Raw genomic sequence first — 19,525 nt, forward strand, 5'->3', positions numbered from 1 at the left:
AGCTGTTTTCGGAACCCTCGACTCCGAAGATGCGCAATATTATGATGATGCGATTGAACGCGTCATGTCAGATGACAAACATATTTATAATCTGATGAAAGAACAATTACAAGTCACTAAATTGACTCTCATAAATTTCAATTCTACCCTTACTAAACTTAACTATGACGAATATACTATGAATAAAAATATTATAAAAATAAATAACTATTTTAAGGAAGACCACGATAAAATGAATATGCAAGAAATTAAAAATATACTTATCTCGCAAACAAGCTCTTTATTCGAAACAACCGAATACTTTTATGAACAAATTGATTCCTTAATCAATGCTATTTTATTTTCTAAACAAGGAATTTTACATCCAGACATAATTACTCCTCAACAACTTTACTTCGAACTAAACTCTAATATTAAACATTTACCAAGCGGAAAAGAATTCCCCTTAAGTTTAAAACTCGAAAATATTCATTCTTTAATCGATATATCAGATTTAATTGCCTATTATATTGATGATAAACTCATCTTCATAACAAAAATACCTTTAGTAACTTCGCAGGAATACAACCTATTTCATGTAGTTCCTCTACCTGTTCCAAATATTGATATCCCTAATACCTTCTCCTTAATTATTCCTAACCATAAATATTTAGCAATCACAAAGGACAAATCTTTTTATGTGTACCTTGATAATTTTAAGAATAATTGTAAAACTATTACCAATGAAAATTTTGTATGTAAGGATCTAGATGTGTTATCCACTCTCTCCGATCCAATATGCGAGACAATTTTACTGTCTGCTTATATTAATGAAATACCTAATGAATGTTTTAGTAGGATCATCAAAGGCAACATAATCTTATGGCAGCCTATAAAAAATAATAAATGGATTTTTACTTATTCTCATCCTTCTAAAGTAACTATCGACTGTAAAGATAGAAATAATATTTTTGATATCAAACTATTCCATACCGGAATATTAACTTTAAATTCAAGTTGTAGAGCCTATGCAGGTCTCACACAATTAATTGCAAAAAGTAATCTCATCACAGAATATGTTAATCCTATTCCAACTTTAAACATTGTCGATGACAATTGCTGTAATATGAAAAAATATAATGAAACCTTAAATGAACTTGAACCGATAAACTTAATTAACTTGCAACACGATGACATTAATTTGGCATCTCATAAAATCGATCAATTCAATGACGATCTTAAATCATATAATTCAAAGCCACTCATTATTAAACATTCAACAAAATTTCAAATTGTTATCTATACGTTATCTGCTATGCTAACTATTTTTATTGTTTACAAACTATTGAAATGTTGTAAATTCTTTAGAATAATTAATTCTTACTTTTTAAATAATGACGACGATAATAAATGTTGTGTCAGGATATATAATCAATGTAACAATCCTAGACGATCCACTACAAGGATCCAACCAAGTATGACATTCAGAAATTTAACAAATCTGGAAAACGAAGATGTACCTCTTCAAGAACTATCTTCAAGTGAAAATAATTTGAAGTATAATTACAGCAACTAAACTTAAAAAACCGTTGCTTTCATTTTAGGGGGGGAGATATGTTATAATCCCAGCCTATGCTATAAATCTAGGTAATTAAAGTCAACCTTTATTTCTTTCTACATCTTAATATTACTGTTAATCTTAGCCGGTGCCCCAAAAGTAAGCTATAATGGCAAACATTCATTTCTTCGGCACTTTTAAAAGGAACCCTATTATTTTGGGAAACCAATCAATGATGCAATATTCAAATTAGTCACATGACCCTTTTTTGCATCTTAGGGATTAAAGTCCACAATGCTCTCACGGTCCCAGAGACGTGGAATACTATATAAACAGGAACAAGCTGTTCCCCTACGTTCACAATTAACATCACTTGTGCTGCTTACACGCTGCACCTCTACGCATTATTGTCATTGTCATTTAATTAATGTACTTATCATTTAATTAAGTAAATAAGTGTACTTCTATCTAAATAAAGTAATTCAACTAAATCTATAAAGTTGTTATTGTGTGGAATCCATATATTCACCTCAAGATACTTACACACTGGAACTTGTATCACTCCAAGATACTTACACACTTACACCTGCAGATCTTACATACACATCCTCAGTGTCCAGATCTCTAAATTATACATCGACCACGAAGAGAACTTCTCGACAACCGCTCGCCGTACAGAGTTAAGTTTTTTATTTACTGCGCCTCAACCGAGGGTCGTAGCACTACCCACGTTAATGCTTCCCCTCGTATCCTAAGGGTTCGAGATGAAAGAATTTTAATGTGGAATGGAAATCCGACATATACAGTTATTTATTGTTTATTTGTGAAAAACAGTGATTCCAGTTTTTTCTCAAAGTTTACAATTATTAACACATGCAAATACATGAATTATATCAGATGCTGTGCAGCCTCGTGTTAAAAAAAACACTTATTCTAATCTTGAATTCATTGAGGTTTGACTGAAAAATGTCTATCTTTGAAGAAATTTGGTTTTAAAGCGTAGTCATTCCCTGCCTCTTGAAAAAAAACCTGTGCTGTCTAGCTCTGGTGAAGTTATCGGGGACATAAAACGTAATACGTTCTAGAACATCAGGATTGCAAATATGTTCATTGAGCAGCTTATGTTTACTACACCATAGCAATTTTTCTCCTAACGTCTAGTCCAGTCTTTATCAAAGTGGGCGATAACGCCCCCTTGTGGGCGCTGGAAGCTTTCAGGGAGGCAATAGAAGGCTCAAATAAAATTAGGGGGCGTTTAGGACATCTAGATGGGCGACGACAGACAAATTCTATCTATAAAAATCCGATGGAATCTAGCTGAATTAAATAATAATAATTTGTTTTACTTCTTTATAACAAAACAGGGTAATCTCCACTTTGTTAGTTAGTTTTTAAAACACTATAAGCCTTACTAGAGAAAAACCACTCCGCATTCGTTAAACGGTGTTTTTGTTACACATTGTATAAAGAATGTGAAAGTTAAGATTCTAGTACCAACTAATAAAAAAATTACTTTAACTCTGTTTTTTTAAATTTGATAACAATGTTTTATGCGACTTCATGCAAGCGCATTATGATATTCTTTAAGCGCGGAGGCTTCTGTTGACAGCTGTTTTTATGTCCTCTTGAAATGTCTTCACAGATCGTGTTTTTGCTTCATAAAATGGTCAATTTACTATTATATTATTTATTGTTATCAAGTTTAATTTGTAGAACTCCATTTTAATTTTTTTTATTTTTTATATATTCAATAATATTGTTATTGGGTTTATAAAAACAGTTTTTTTTTAAACAAGTTCTGCTGTGTAATTATTATTATGCGTGACAGCTGTTTCGCCCTCTGAAGGCATTATCAAACTGTCAGTTTGATAATGCCGAGGATCCGAGGATAATTATGAGGTGATCTACTTTGTCAAAAGCTTTCTCAAAATTATTATACGAAACGTCTACTTGTTCGATGTCTTCCAAAATATTTGAGACATAATCCGTGAATGCCATTAAGTCGTTGTAGATCTGCCCTCTCTAAGCCCATGTTGCTGTTTTGTGAGAAAAGGTTCTACTTTACTGTAAATATATTTTTGTGTGAATGTTCAAATAATTTGGCAGAATTTGAAAGAATCGCCACAGGTCTTTGGATACACATGATTTATCGCCACTTTTGTTAAGGGATTTTCCTTTGAGATTTTCCATCGGTCGGGATATTTTATGGCATATTATTTATTTTTTGTATTCAAATTCAAATAGACCACACAATTTTGATATGGTGTTAATGTTCTATAATTGTCCCTAAAAGCAATTTTAACACATTTGATATGCAGTTTCAACTATTTTACACTGAACGCCCGAGGAATAACATGGCACGATCAAGTGAAACAAATACTCTCGGGCCATGCCAAGAGTATGTATGATAAGATATACGAATGTGAATAAAGCGAGGAGTGTGGCGAGCGGTGCGTGTGTACGATGGTGCGGTATGTCCTCTCTGCCTACCCCAGCAGTGACACTGGGATGTTTAGTTAATTGGTTTTTAATTTTCAAACGAACGACATCTATTTGTTACCCTATTCTTCTATCATAAGATAGCAATTTAATCTTACTCTGACCGCAATAAGTATAATTTGATCACCGAAATGATGTCCATTAGTTGTCGATTTGAATGCCCATCAATTTAACATTGGAATATCAATATGTTGACCATTTGACTCTCCTGAACTTCATTGCCTGGGTGTACGCAATTTTATTTTTTATTTAGTTATATTTTATCTAGCCATAAAATTTAACATGTTATATTATCTATTATCTGTTTATTCTAAAACTATTACCACCTTTTCGTAATTCAGACGGACACCATTGGCAGTACTCGGCCTAATAAGCCCATTTCTGTCGGGATAAATATGAAAATCCTATTTATTCATTATTTGTCTAAATATTTACAATCTTTCAACCCTTTGAATCGTATGAAACTGCATTCAAATGACCGGCCACTTCATGTACTATCGTTGATCACGTGAATGTTATAAATCTGACCACCACTTTTTCCCAATCTAGCCGACATCCATGGGCAGTTCTATGACCTACGATTCAATCGGGATGTCGATGTAGAAATATGCTTGTGATAATGAAATACAAATTAGTTGACCACCTGAATTTCCACAATCTGACCGTCACTTTTTCTCAATCCAGGCGATATCCACGGACAGTACTACGACCTGCTCCGCCTGTTCGAGTACGGCGGCTTCCCGCCCGAGTCCAACTACCTCTTCCTCGGCGACTATGTAGACCGCGGCAAGCAGTCACTGGAGACCATCTGCCTGCTGCTCGCTTATAAGATCAAGTACCCGGAGAACTTCTTCCTGCTGAGGGGCAACCACGAGTGCGCCAGCATCAACAGGATCTACGGGTGAGTTCAGTACTAAGCTAATTTCATTTACACACCTACAAATATCATCGAACGAGTTATTGGTAGAGCTGGGTCGATCGATCATTTTACACGATCCACTAACGAAGTGATTAACTTTGATCGGGTACTTTTACACATGGAAAAAATGACACCGAGAAGAGATATCCCGTCGTTCCCAAAACCCGAGTACCCGTTCTTTCGTTTGACATAGGTACGCAGATCATGGCTACTATATCTATTAATAAATTGTTGCGAAATTCGAAATTCCCGGTCTACTTAATTTATCCATCCTATGATCGCTCGCCGCACCGGCACCTCTATAAAAAAAGTTTGATCGATCGTTGGTAGGATCGGGTTACAATGATCGGATAGTTTACGGTCGACCCCGACTAATTATTGTTGCTATTGGTCAATACAATTAGGTACACCCACCTGAATCTAACCTAAAACATTAAAAAACAACTGCCTTTTTATGGCTAATCTACCGCTTAGAGGAAGTTCTGGGAAGGGCAGAGGTAGGAGTGACGGACGTATGAATCCAGCTCTCCCGCTGCGGTGCAAACGATGGGTCAAGAGAGCCCTCTGGCCACGCAGCTGGTGGGCAGGCGGATCCGCCGGCAAGACCTGAACACACCTCACACGACGAACCAAATGTAGTGTACCACTTGGGTGACCTTGACAGAGGTGAAACCGCTACGTTTTTCGAGGGTTTAGTCCAATATACGTGCTACAAGTTAGAAATGTTTAAAGAAAGTCCATAATAACTAGATCCTGATGATTGACAGCGGGTTCGAACGAAGAATTAGTTTTTACGATTTCGATTGTAAATAATATATACCTACATGTACGGATACAGATTATAGATAACTTAATACTCAATAATACTTTTGGCTTTGCTCGAACTGGAGTAATTAAACTCGAGCAGACTACAACGCATTCATTTGCGTGCTGGTTGCAACTAGTCCAGTCAGTGGGGAGTTTTACCTTGCAAAAGGTTAGGTAGTAGCGATTTTGATATATGTTGTTAAGATTGGGACTCTAAGGAAAAAAAAAAGTTTTCGACCTTGGGAGGGTCGAGCTCGACCCGCCATCTTGGATTGAAGGTGCCAAAATTTGTTTTTTTCAAAATAATTGTGAAGTGGTCGTTTTTACAACCAAATTGTTCAAGGCAAACTTAAATACAACTAAATTACCTACAATTTTTGTGGAAAGTTTTTTTTTGTAAGTCTAATAGGTAACGAGTTACAGTGGCGGAAATGTGAATATTTTTCTAAAAAAATATGAAATTCCCAACTTTGTAATTTTTTCGGGTTATTCATTACATAATTATAATAATTTTGTTAACTCATTTCCACACCACCATGAGGTAGAGAACATGGCGCATTTTTTATTGTTGTATCGCCAGTAGGTCTACTCCACAGATATACCAGCGATGGTAGATTTCGAAATTATGTTACATTACTATGAATTATGTTACTATAAATTATGTTACTTAATAACATTCTTCGTCATCAATGTCATCATCTAACTCATCGCCTGTGATACTGAGATTCTGGGCTTCCATTGACAAAATCTCTTCTTCTTCGTCCTCGACATCGATGTGAACCTCTGGCGAATTTCAGCATGTTTGACCATTACAGCACTCACATACAATAGAACACTTCAATCCAGCTTTCCTGCAGCTACATGCAACGCCGCATCCTTTTTTACAATTGCATGAAATAAATTTTAATAAAGTCTCGGGTGCTGGTTTCTTTGTCATTCTTACTGGAACAAGCCCGTTGGTGTCACGTTTCCAGCCCCAGTTTTCTGGATTTTTTTGGATTCCATACCATTTTTGGACTTGATGGTACGTTCTAAATGCATGGTACCGTGCAGCGTCGTTCGTTGGTGGCAAAGAGGCAAGATTGAATTTGCTTTTTGTTGTCGACTTTGCGAAACGTTTGTAGCGGACTTCTTCCAAGGTTTCCTTATCCATGTCACCCCCGTACAAAGCAACAAGAAAGCGTTTTCCTGCAACTGCTATGTCTTCTGGTGTTGCATCATGTTGTTTGAAGATTCCTATCATGGCATTGAGTCTTGTGTCGTTTTGCACAAGCGAACAAAATTTTGTTTTTCCTTGGTTGAAGAAGGACGATGTTGTATCATAGCCGCTAAAGGCATGGAGAAACAGAATATTCTCATCCGCCTCTTTGTATTTCATACTATTCGCGGAATACAGTCTTTCAAAAGTTTTGCCTCTCCCGGGTTTGCGAAGATATATACTACTTTTGGGTGGTGCTAATGCTGTCAGCAGAACTAGGAGATCAACGTCTTCGCCAATAATGAAAACAGCGTCATATGATGAACACAAGAAAATTGCAGTATTGACAATCAACTCATCAGCATCTTCTTCAGCCTGCTTAACTGTAAAATCATCCTGTATAAATTGCTTTGTAGGCATCGAAATCAGACGGACTATGTTATTTTCATTGGCTAAAAATCGTTCTTGTGAAACTTGAACTGGCATTGTTTCGTTGAAAAGAACATCTGCAGACATGTGCTTCTTCAATCGGCGAAGTCTTTCTGCGGTTATCGTATTTTTTTCACCATCATCAAGCGCATATCCATCGAAAACAATGACTGCATGTGATCCATAGTGATTTCTTACATAGTGAACGTACTTCTCGCAAATTGACCCAAAATAATCATTCCGATTCCATACAACTTTATGTAAAAGATATCCTCCATCCACAACATTAATTTTGCTACCTTCAAGTTGCACGCCTTCTGGAAGTTGTTCGAAAACACCATAAAATGATGATTTCGTACCTTTGCGCATTCCTTCTTCAGTGAAAAGCGACAAAGGAAATGGGGCGAGTTCGAATTTAAGGAAATCCTTCAATTCTTCGTCGGATTTCTTCACAATACACATTCTCTGGAACAACATTAGCGGGTTGATGGAAATAGTTATTTCGCCGACCTTGATGCTGCTGTTGACTGCTACTAATGGAATAACTTTGTCCTTACGTTTAAATTTTATATATTCAAAAATTTCAGACGTGGTAACACTGGTAACCATGTTCGATATCCTCTCGGTACCTATTTCTCTGGATAAATGTCAATAAATCTTTTCATCCCCGACAATTCCAGTACTGATAGAAAGAAGTGAATTGATTTCGGGGAAGGGACAATGCTGAGAAAACCAATCCAACAGCTTTTTCAAGTCTTGATCGTATCGAGTGATACGGGGAGTGACCGAGCATCCAGGCAACGTCCTGTAACCAGGACTCAATTAGTGTTGCCAAGTCAGCTGTAGACTAGGATCCCACTATAACAAATCAACGTCATCGAGCACACGGATGATGCTATATAAGTATATTGTAACGTAGAAATACGTTAAAATGATATTGTGTAATATGTTCGTACAAAATTCATCAAGAAAACTGGAGTTTTACAATTTTTTGTCAAAATTTTCTTCTTTCAACCGCTGTAACTAGTTACCTATTAGACTTACAAAAAAAAACTTTCCACAAAAAATGTAGGTAATTTAGTTGTCTTTAAGTTTGCCTTTAACAAATTGGTTGCAAAATCAACCACTTCATAATTATTTTGAAAAAACCAAATTTTGGCACCTTCAATCCAAGATGGCGGATCGAGCTCGACCCCCCCAAGGTCGAAAACTTTTTTTTTTCTTTAGAGTCCCAATCTTAACAACATATGTGAAAATCGCTACTACCTAACCTTTTGCAAGGTGGAGCCCTTTTTTATCCCCCACTGACTGGACTAAACAGCTTGTAGTCTGTCTTTTTTGTCGTTGTTCCGGCTTCTCTTGTAGTTGACTTAGTAGTTTCATTGTTGCATGTTTTGTCGTTGTTTACATCTCGTGTTTTCTGTATATAGTTTTCCTGGTTTAGTCAACGTGTGATCTGGTTCACCGTTGTTTTAGTTTCCGATTGTTTCGTGAGTATTATGTAATTTTTTTTTAATGTTGGTATCACAAAAGAATCTCAGCTGCCCGGAGCCAGTTGAACTATGTCACTTTCAATTTAAGGAATGTTGTCAGGCTGAAGGAAGTGAGGAGGGATGAAGGATGGTTGGAATGTACTTCAGATCTAGTCATTAAACATAGCTAAAGCCATTAACGTTTCGATTCTGAATGGTGGTCTTTCACCAGAGCAATATACTTACCATACTGCTTTTAATTATAATTAATAATATTCTTAGAATAAATATTACCTTGCGGCTTTTAACTGCTCAATTTATTGTCAAAAATAAGGGTAAATATTCGAAATCGCTGGACACGGATTATACGAAATATTTTTTAATGAAACCTTCTGAGTTACCTTAATTACTATAAAAGGAATCTGACTGCATTTGGGATATTTTTAATTTTAGCATTTTAATTTTCAATTACGTAAATCGAAAATTCACTTTCGTTGTATGGGATGACAGCTGGAATGATTTCTGTTGATGACATTTTCTCTTGTTGGTATTCCTGATACGAGTGGCTAGAATTTGAATCATTTCTGAATGCAAATTCTAGTTAGGTACTGTTTTGGCCGAACTCGAAAAATAAAATATCTTTATGTTACTTAAAAAACTTAAATTATTTATATTCAGGTATTATTATGTTTTTATTTAACCTAAACTATAGTAACCTAACCTATAATAATCAAACCTAAACTAACCTAACCTAAATCCTAACCTAACCTATATCCTAACCTAACCCAACATACCTAACCTAACCGATAATAATCCAACCTAACCTAACCTAACCGATAATAATCCAACCTAACCTAACCTATAATAATCCAACCTAACCTAACCTATAATAATCCAACCTAACCTATATCCTAATAATAATCCAACCTAACCTATAATAATCGAACCTAACATATAATAATCCAACCTAACCTAACCTATAATATCCAATCTAACCTAACCTAACCTAAATCCTAATAATAAACCAACCTAACCTATAATAATCCAACCTAACCTATAATAACCTCACCTTTTTTAATTTTTCTATTTTATAAAACATACCTAAATATCTTTGTTTTATTTTTCGTGTTTGGCTAAAATAGTACCTACCTAGTATTTGCATATGGTAAAAAATCTAGCCATTCGTATCAGGAATACCAACAAAAGAAAATGTTATCAACAGAAACCATTCCAGCTATCATCCCATACAACGAAAGTGAATTTTCGATTTACGTAATTAAAAATTAAAATGCTAAAATTAAAAATATCCCAAATGCAGTCAGATTCCTTTTATAGTAATTAAGGTTAATCAGAAGGTTTTATTTAAAAATATATCATATAATCCTTGTCCAGCGATTCCGAATAATTACCAAAAAATTATCTCGGGTGAATTTTTTTTTCAAAAACCAACAATTTTTTTTCTTCTTTGTATCATCACTGTTAACTGCTCAACCCCTTAACTCAAACTGTCCAATACCTACTGATTTGTTTGTGTGTTTTACTCGAAAAAAAATCTGATATGTCATCGGTAACCAAATTTTAATTATTATTTTTTACTCCAAATAATGTCAGGAATCACTGGTTAAAGTAAGTCAAGTACGTCCCTTAACACCTTGTATAATTAATGCATTATCATTAAAAATGGCCATTATACAATAATTATTATTTTTGCACATTGAAAGCTTGTACATTTTTGCTATATATCATTGTATGCTAGATTTCTTTTCTAATTTCGTAGAGTTAAATAATAATACATAAATCTTCAGTTATCAAGACTACCTCAACGTATTTGTAAAAAATAAATGCACGTGTAATTTATTCAAACCAAAGTCGCCTGTTTTCGACGGTTTTTATCCTGTTATGTCAGATTCTTGATAGGCCAGGAGATTTATCTATCTGGTTGGCTTGATTTGTTTGAGAAATGTTTTCATTTACGGAAACGAAAGCAAGATATTGCCAAAACTAATATTATGACCACCAATGAATCATAAGTGTATGAAGATTGATGTGTACACCCTAGGTGCACGATTATATAGAAAAAGAAAAATAATGACGTACTTTTAACTTGAAACCCGGTTTTGCTAAGTTTCAGTACTCTACTTATATGAAGAATATTAAGCAAAAATGAAATGATAATTTCAAAGCTCCATAGCTCATGGTGTAAAAACGTTGATTGCTAAAAACTGCACTAACCTTTAAAACAAACAGTTTCCTTCGATCATGATATTGAAATAACTTTCTCCGCCTTGCATGATGTTAATGATGTCTTCTTTGGAGTAATAAATTTTTATTTATCATATAATGTTGACAAATTCTGCTTATAGTTTGCCGTTACCTGTGAAAATACAAATAAAAAACATTCACAGATCAAAATGAAATAAATTCATCATAATCCATTAAAACTTTTTTAATTCGCCTCCATAATCCCCCGCCGACAGCGCAGTCAGAAATTCGCAGTAAGTTCGCCATACAAAAAGTCAGTCGCGGGAAGCGCACGCCGATTAGAACGGAAGTCGCTAATTGGATCTTGCTATACGGCTGAGCCTGTGTCATAATAATATAATAGTATACCTATAATGACATGTTAGCACAAATTCGATGAAATATCGTAGAGGATGTGTTTGGTTTGTTGTTTGTTCTCCAGGTCAACTTTTCAAGATAGCCGCCACTGGATTTTATTGCATTTTTTTAATCTCATTTATTTCCAGACCAAAGATATTAGAAGAACGAGATGTGCTATGAGCAGTTCATACTGTGTGGAATTGTTGTGCCCAGTGTCGCCGGTTTTGTTCACCAATACTACTGCACACCTTCGCTTACGCTAAGGTATCCGCACTAATACAGAGAACAGATTTCTGTGCGTACACGTCCCGATACCGTTCAAAGTACCCTAATTAGGTAGTACTCCGCCTACGGTCCGGCGGCCAACATAGCATATCTCGTTCTTCTAATATCTTTGTTCCAGACCGATGAGGCATTGCAAATTTCGTGACATCAGAACACATATTTCTAGATTTTTTGTATTGTTCAGTTAGGTTTTCTGCTGAATATTAAAGAAGATTTTGGAAATGTTATAATTATAGCAAAAATTGACGGTTGTTCTACCAAAAAAACTATGTAAAGCCGAATTGTTGGTGTTGTTTGTATTTCAAAATCATTGAATTCTTTGCATCTTATACGTACGACAAATCTTCTCCAGTTTATTGTTCCATATGCAATCCTCGTGCTTGACAGTCATGATGCAATCATGCGTGAAATGTGTAGGACACTGAACAAAACGGAGTGACATTGAAAACACGTCGGGTTATCGCTATCGATTTATCGACTGACCCTGCCCGCTACCTGCACTTCACAACTAGCCAATACCGCAATCGGTCAATAAAGAGACAGTACTCTATTGACCACAAGTTTCACAGGTCCACAGAACAAGAAAGTGAGAGAGTGGAAATTTAAAAAAAAATGTTTGTAACATCGCAAAAAATGAGCTGTTGCAGTAGGTTCCGATATGTGTGAAAAATGTTTGACCAGAGTAATAATTAATAGTGCAATCAATATGGAAATACAGCAGGTACTTGCTTAACCATACGTGGGTCTTGTCCATAGATCAAATATGAGAGAGTTGATTTTTTAGCTTTAGTAACATTGCAACAAATAATGGGCTATGGCACCGCCATCTTTTATTAATACAGGCCGTGCTCTAGAAAATGAACTGACAGTTAAAGATACCTGTTTTCGGACTTTTGCACTGGGTTATTGTAAATAGTAGTATAGGTTAGTAGCTGGGATTAGTACCAAACCTTGTGCAAAAGTTCGAAAATAGTCTCTTTAACTGTCAGTTCAATTCCTACAGATGGCGGTGGCTAGGGTCAAATTGGTTGTGTTGTGTATGCGCCAGTATATTTTTTCGCTTCTGGCTTTTAATGGAACTAATTTTTTTCGTTACGAATAACCTGGTAATATTAATTTATCATCATAAACCAAAATATGTTGCTTGTTCATTGATGGAGGACTTAGCTAGCAAAGGATTGAACCCGCGACTCCTGGGTGGGTTAAATACGACGCTTTGGGCCGCTCGACCAACTAGCCATTCGATTCTAAACTGATGACCTTAATTCAAGATTGATGTTTTTGTAAACAGATATCACTTTATTACGAAGTTAAACTTTTGCAAATGTAGAAGTTCCCTACGGAAATTTCACCCCTATTTGCTCGAAATATGTAATATTAATGTTAATCGATTCGGAAAGTTTTAAGCGATTCGATTTCCTCAACTTGAGTTCAAAATGAGGTAACCTTAGTCAAATTCGACAAATAGTTTTCAAAGTCGATATTATTTCTCGAAACAAATTGCGGCTATTATTTTAGTAAGACATTAGTGTATTGTAATAGAGAAATCATGTTATTGATAAGTAGACCTAGGTATGAACTCTATAAACGATGACTCAGTTATACCTATGAATCTGTCGATTTTCTTTTATAATTATTTATTTAGTTATAATACATTACAAAATAATAACAATAATATATTATTCCCAGTGAGTTTTAAAATAACTTATTTCGGGGAAGACAACATTAATTAACACTAATAAAAAAGAAACTTATGTTTATTACATAAATAAAATTGTTAATGTTCGTTTGTTCAAAACCTTATATCTCTGAATCGTTCTTCACCGATTGCTTTGAAATTTTGACTGAACGGTGCATTCGAATACGCACGTTTTTTTTAAAACGCTCTATTGTTTCTCTATCTGCACAGACAGACTGAGCCACAGCAACGCGTGGAGGGGTACAGCTTGTTTTTACATAAGAAAACGAATTTAAAAGGGAGTTCAATGAACAAGTGAGGCGTGTTGAAACAAAGACAGCAATCTCCACTTCTTTTCATTTTGAGTAAAATGCAATAAATGTTTTTTTTTGTATTTTTCCAATACCTTATGTATCACACCAGCTGTTCACACTTTGTATGGGGTGGCGGTTTTAAATATCATATTTCTGGGTCTCTGATTGGCTCAAACAAAAACTGCTGTTTTTGTTCCGTAACCTGAAGGAAATCGCCATGTTTGTTGTGGAACTAAATATTAAAATTCAAAAATGTATGGAATATTGTCGTTTATGCTCCGAAACCTTTGCAGCAGTCGATAGTATTTTTGATTCTCTATCCATCGTCATATCTAACTCATTTTACACCAATGGTGGAGATTGCTGTCTTTGTTTCAACACGCCTCAAGTGTACGTAGATTTTAAAAGAGACTAGACAGACTTAACACAGTTGGAAAATATTTCATAAATACATTCAAAGGAATAAACACAGAAGTTATTTTGGATTCCCAAAGAAAGAATCTGTCACTCATTAATAAAACTGTTGAGGAAATAGCTTTTAAGAGCTTTTGCCAGTGTTTTTTTTTTGCTTCTTGCTGCCAGTTTTAGGTTACTAGGTAAAGCGTTGTATTGCTTAAATTCAATGTATTGTAAGGAGATAATTCCAAATTGTCTTGTAAGTAGATGACGATAAGTGTATTTGATTTTGTGAACGCTAAACGTATTGAAAAAGTTTATAGAATGTATGTAACGGGAAAAAATGTTTTTTATTTAATCAGTTATCTATAGTCCATGCTTCCATCGAATAATAGGAAATTAGCCGTATCTGCGCCAGACATCTTTGTGGTAAAGCATAAATATACTAGTCCCAGCGAGAGGTTGTACGTGACTTCATCGTTCAGACGTGTTGTCAATTTGTACTCATCGAGACGTTGAGGCGGCAGCCGCTGACTCGCGTTCCACACATTATATTATATCTGATGTTCCTTTATTCCTGAAAAAGTTGTCTCATTCATTCCCGAGTTCACCAAAATAAATAGAATTTTTACACCTGCTGTATCACCCTATTCGTACACATTCTGCTTCCAGTTTTCAACCTCGCCGCCTTATTATCAACATATTATTGTCATTACCTACGCGTTGCATATTATTATGTGCAAAGTAATGTTATTTGGTATCGGAGAGACTGGTAGTAGGAACACCGGTATTCTCTGTTTGTTACACAAGTTAGTTTCACGGTGATTTCACTTGGCATTTGACAGTGAAAACGACGTGTAATCGCGGTAGTAGCAACTTCTTGATTTCTCGTCATCAACTGCGTCGATTACACGTCTATTACCAGTTATTAGAATGTTTAGTTGCTGTAACTGCTAGCTCGTAATTTAAACAATCCAAACATGAGATTTAATAAGCGTATTATTTTTGTATCGGCAATACAAGTCGTTTTTTACATCTGATATACGATCGTGTTGAAAATTGGCAGATTGACTCGTTGTCGATGACAATGTATTTTCTCTATTATTTTGGTGGCAATCACGTACACATACGCATTTCAGCAGTTAATGTACGAAATGTATGTCGGTCCCACCTGATCGGCATTTGGTGAGGTTGATAGAGTTGTCGACTCCAGTTCCTGGGAAGGAAGGTTCAATCGTCAGTCAAACTTTTTACAAAAAAAACAGCACCATCTGTTGGACCTAAATCAAAACGCGCTATTTTTTCTCTATCTGCACAGACTGAGCCACATCAACGCGTGGCGGGGTACAGCTTGTTTTTACGTAAGAAAACGAATTTAAAATGGAGTTCAATGAACAGTGTACGTAGATTTTAAAACAGACTAGACAGACTTAACACAGTTTTTTTTCTGGGTTGATTTCTTTTCGTGCGATCTTAGCACAAGAAACCCAGCTGTCTGAACGTATTCATCAGTGCTAATTTAGCTCATTCTACGGTCCCAAATTTGGGGTTATTTGTGAGCATGAAGGAAGTAGGCAGGGGAAAATTGAGTTTAAATACTTGGCTTTTCATTTGCCATTTTAATGTTTATTATTTCGCTCAAACTTTCCCAAGGCAACAAAGACAGAACCACTGAGTTGTAAGAATACATTTCCCTTGATACACACCACAAATGACATTCTATTTCCCTCCGTGTGTAACATTCAATTTCCTTCCAACATGCACATAGATGTTCTCAACCTTGTGTGTTTAAACACCTCGTTTCCGTTTACCTAACAAAACTTTCTGCCACCAGTATTACTACATCATCATAATCGATATGCGGTTCAGTTTTTACCGTAGTAATGTTATGTTTACTTTGTACATAGGAGCTTAACGATCGCACGTAACTTTACGAAGGTAACGTCACCTTTGACACGCCTTGAACGTGAATATTATAAAAATATATCGCTCTGTACGCGTAACACTTAGGGGCTGCGTGTATGAGGCCTTGTAATACTAGACTAAAATACTTAATTAATTACTTATCAACATGGGGAATTTTACTAATTGTTATTAGATAGATTACGGAATTTAATCAAGTAGAAAGCTATTTTGTTTTGTTCTAATTCTTGAATAATTGCAGATAATTGATATTATTAGAAGGTGGGCGTATTAATCCAGTCAATATTTTAATACTTGATTGAATAAAACTTCGTCAATAAGTAAACCTGTCTGTCCAAAGTATTTGGCTATTATTTTAAAGTGAAAGTAAGCACAGATGGAACACACATTAATGGAGATACCGAACTAAAGGTTATATTAGGCTATTCGATAGCCTGAAAACGGATAATCGAATAAGTAAATTTAAGAAAAAACTGTTCGATCTTAAGATAAGCGACATTATAAAAGTATTTTTCATCATTTTTGTAGAAAGTAGAGATAAGTCGATGTTTTTAATTATTTATTTCACATATACGGCACAACATGTGCCATTCACATACTAATTTACAGAGAATAATACAGCAACATATTGTTACAAGTCGTAAACAAAATATGTTTACATGTCGTAAACAAAATATTTTCGGGCGCTTACATTGCTAACGCTGGCTAAATCTCATGAGATGCATCAAAATAATGTACTACGGAAATGTATGTCTTGAAAAAGCCTCATATCCTCAAAACTTGACCCCAAACCATTTAATTCTCCTAGCAACACCGGGTACACGTCAGCTAGTCTAATACAGGGTTTTCCAATAAGAGGTGTTATTTTGATATTCAATCGCAATAGATCAATGGTTTCGTTGCTTGTGTGGCACGTAGCGCCGTCTTGTTGAAAGTAAACGTTGTCCAGATCAATGCCATCCAATTCCGGCCATAAAGAATCATTAATCATCTCTCGATAGCGCAATCCATTCACCGTAACTGTTGCTCCAGCCTCATTTTCGAAAAAGTAAGGTCCAATGACTCCGCCGGACCATAAACCGCACCAAACAGTCACACCTTGAGGATAGAGAGGCTTTTCAACAATAACTCTTGGGTTTTCCGATCCCCAGATGCGACAATTTTGCTTGTTGACGAAGCCACCGAGGTGGAAATGGGCCTCATCAGTCGAGATGATTTGCATTTGATTCACTCAAGTGAATTTTAATAATTTCAATGCGTTGTTGAAGCGTGTATCGTTCCATTTTTATTAATAGCCTAGTTTCTACTTGTCAAATGTCAGAAAATGACAGCTTCAAAAGTAACATCTACCGAAATAGCGGGCTATTCAAAATAACACCTCTTATTGGAAAACCCTGTAGTATCAAATTAAGTCGTTATCCGTGTCTGTCTGTTTGTCCGCTTAGTTATTCTAAACTATGCAACGGATTTTGATAGGGTTTTCACAATCCTTTAGAGAATTTATAATTCATGCAAATTATATTTATAGAAAGTAGAGAAAAGCCGATGTTTTGTAATCAAGTCGTAAAAAAATATTTTCGGGCGCTTACATTGTTAACGCTGGCTAAACCTCATAAGATACGTCAAAATAATGCACTACGGAATTGTATATCTTGGAACAGGCCTACAGAAAAGTCGACGATGGTATATGTCTATCTCCAAAGGATAACCCCCAAAAACGCTGTGTACACAAGTCGGCTAGTAAGTAATAAGAAAGAGACCATTTACGAAACGTATTACAATATCTGCTTCAACCACTAATATTCTGAGAATTCGCGTTTATTTGGAACACTCTTAGATTAATTGAAAAGGAATCTATTTTCAATTTTCGACCTAGTTGCGCTATTTCTTGGGCCTGCTGGTAGTGGATTTGGAATATTTTGATGTTTGATTGAGGACTGAACCTTCTTCCCCAGAGACTGGAGTCAACACCACTAATAACACCTAAACCAAATCTTCATCGGATAGTACCGACGTTTATTTCCCATATCAACTGCGGTAATTTTTTAAATATAGTTTCATCCAATTTCAGAAAAAATGATTATTGATAGAATGCATTGTCGTCGACGTACAGTCTATCTGCTGAGTTTCAGCTCGATCGGATGTCGGTAAGTGGGTTAATTTCCACTTCAAGATTCCATTTCATTCAACAAGAAAACAACATCGAAAGTCAAATCGATGAATTTAAAAAGAGACATTGAACATCGTTTGTTTATTTTAAAATGTCAACATTTACGAATATGTTCAGTATTTTATTTTACTGGCCATGAAGTTTATTACCGTGTTGGGTGTGTTCTAGCTGTGAAATGTTTCGGACTGTTTTATGTTTACATAATTAATGCTGAAAACATCCCTTTCCAAACAATTTGCTAATCCAATTTATTGCTCAGATATGGGCAACATCGATTTCGGCTTCAAGGCAACAATTATTTTCATATAACGTAATCACAGACTACCGGCGTCGACCTTCTTTTTTCAGATATTAATTATAAATCGTCAATATTCGATCGATTCACTTGATTAACAAAATATTTAGTTTATTTATATATATCATTATGTATTGTGTACTTTTCACAGAGTAAAATACCGGAAATTTTTTGCTTCCCTGGATTTTATTTTATTTATTTTGAAAGAGTAAAGTTGAACTTAATTAGTTGGTAGTTAATGTATTCTTTTTTTATAAAAGCAAATAGCCTAGGGAAGGTTTTCAATATAGCAAACTTCCGTCTGGGAAGGGTAAAATACAATTTCTGAGCAGTGAGCGGATATTATTAGGTATTTTATTGACAGCGGGGGAGATTACAGGGAAATTTTAATTACTTTTGATTCAAGAATCTTATTGATAAGACTTTCGCTGTACTTATTCACGGAGACAACTTACTGATGTAGAATATTGCTTATTTATTAAAAAATATTGGTATTCCTGTTAAAAACGGGACTGCAGGCCTTTAATGAATGAATTAACAGATTTCTTAGTAAACTATCATCAGTAAAACACAAATGTGTAATGGCGATTACGTCATTATATAATAACAGGATAAACGCAGCTGCACGAACACGTGTTTCGATATAGTTTTTAAAAAACAAAAAGTTTTGTTAGGAAATGTCCTGCTATTACCCTTTTAACATGATTTTAATAAATAAGCAATACTCATGTTTCTCCTTGTAGCTTTCGGTTTATTAGATTAAAAAACTTAACTTCAAAATAAGAAAGCCTTCTAATTAATTGAACCTGACGTATAAATAGCCTGCTAAAATTCTGTGCGTCTCCCCTCCCCTCCCCTCCCTTTGCCCTTGACTATCTCCGTCGCAGCTGTTGTTTCTGTCTCTCTTACACATGCCCTAATCACGTATTGAGATACTGCCGCTGAATATTCCTTTCGAATTTCTCTTTCTGTCTCTGCTTCATGCGTTGTTTATGAAAGAGA

At 35.3% G+C, this 19,525-nt stretch overlaps 1 protein-coding gene across 1 annotated transcript in view; it reads left to right on the forward strand.

Annotated features, from left to right (window-relative positions):
- LOC149413189 (serine/threonine-protein phosphatase alpha-2 isoform) overlaps nt 1–19,525 on the forward strand; it is a 134,374-nt gene that overhangs the window by 21,689 nt on the left and 93,160 nt on the right. Inside the window, exon 3 of the mRNA XM_089645552.1 lies at nt 4,721–4,937. Coding sequence (XP_089501678.1) covers nt 4,721–4,937 — 217 coding nt within the window. The remainder of the gene's footprint in view (nt 1–4,720; nt 4,938–19,525) is intronic.

This window comes from Hesperophylax consimilis, chromosome 22 (assembly GCF_061612785.1).
Source record: "Hesperophylax consimilis isolate HC1 chromosome 22, BYU_Hcon_1.0, whole genome shotgun sequence".
Lineage (NCBI taxonomy): Eukaryota > Metazoa > Arthropoda > Insecta > Trichoptera > Limnephilidae > Hesperophylax > Hesperophylax consimilis.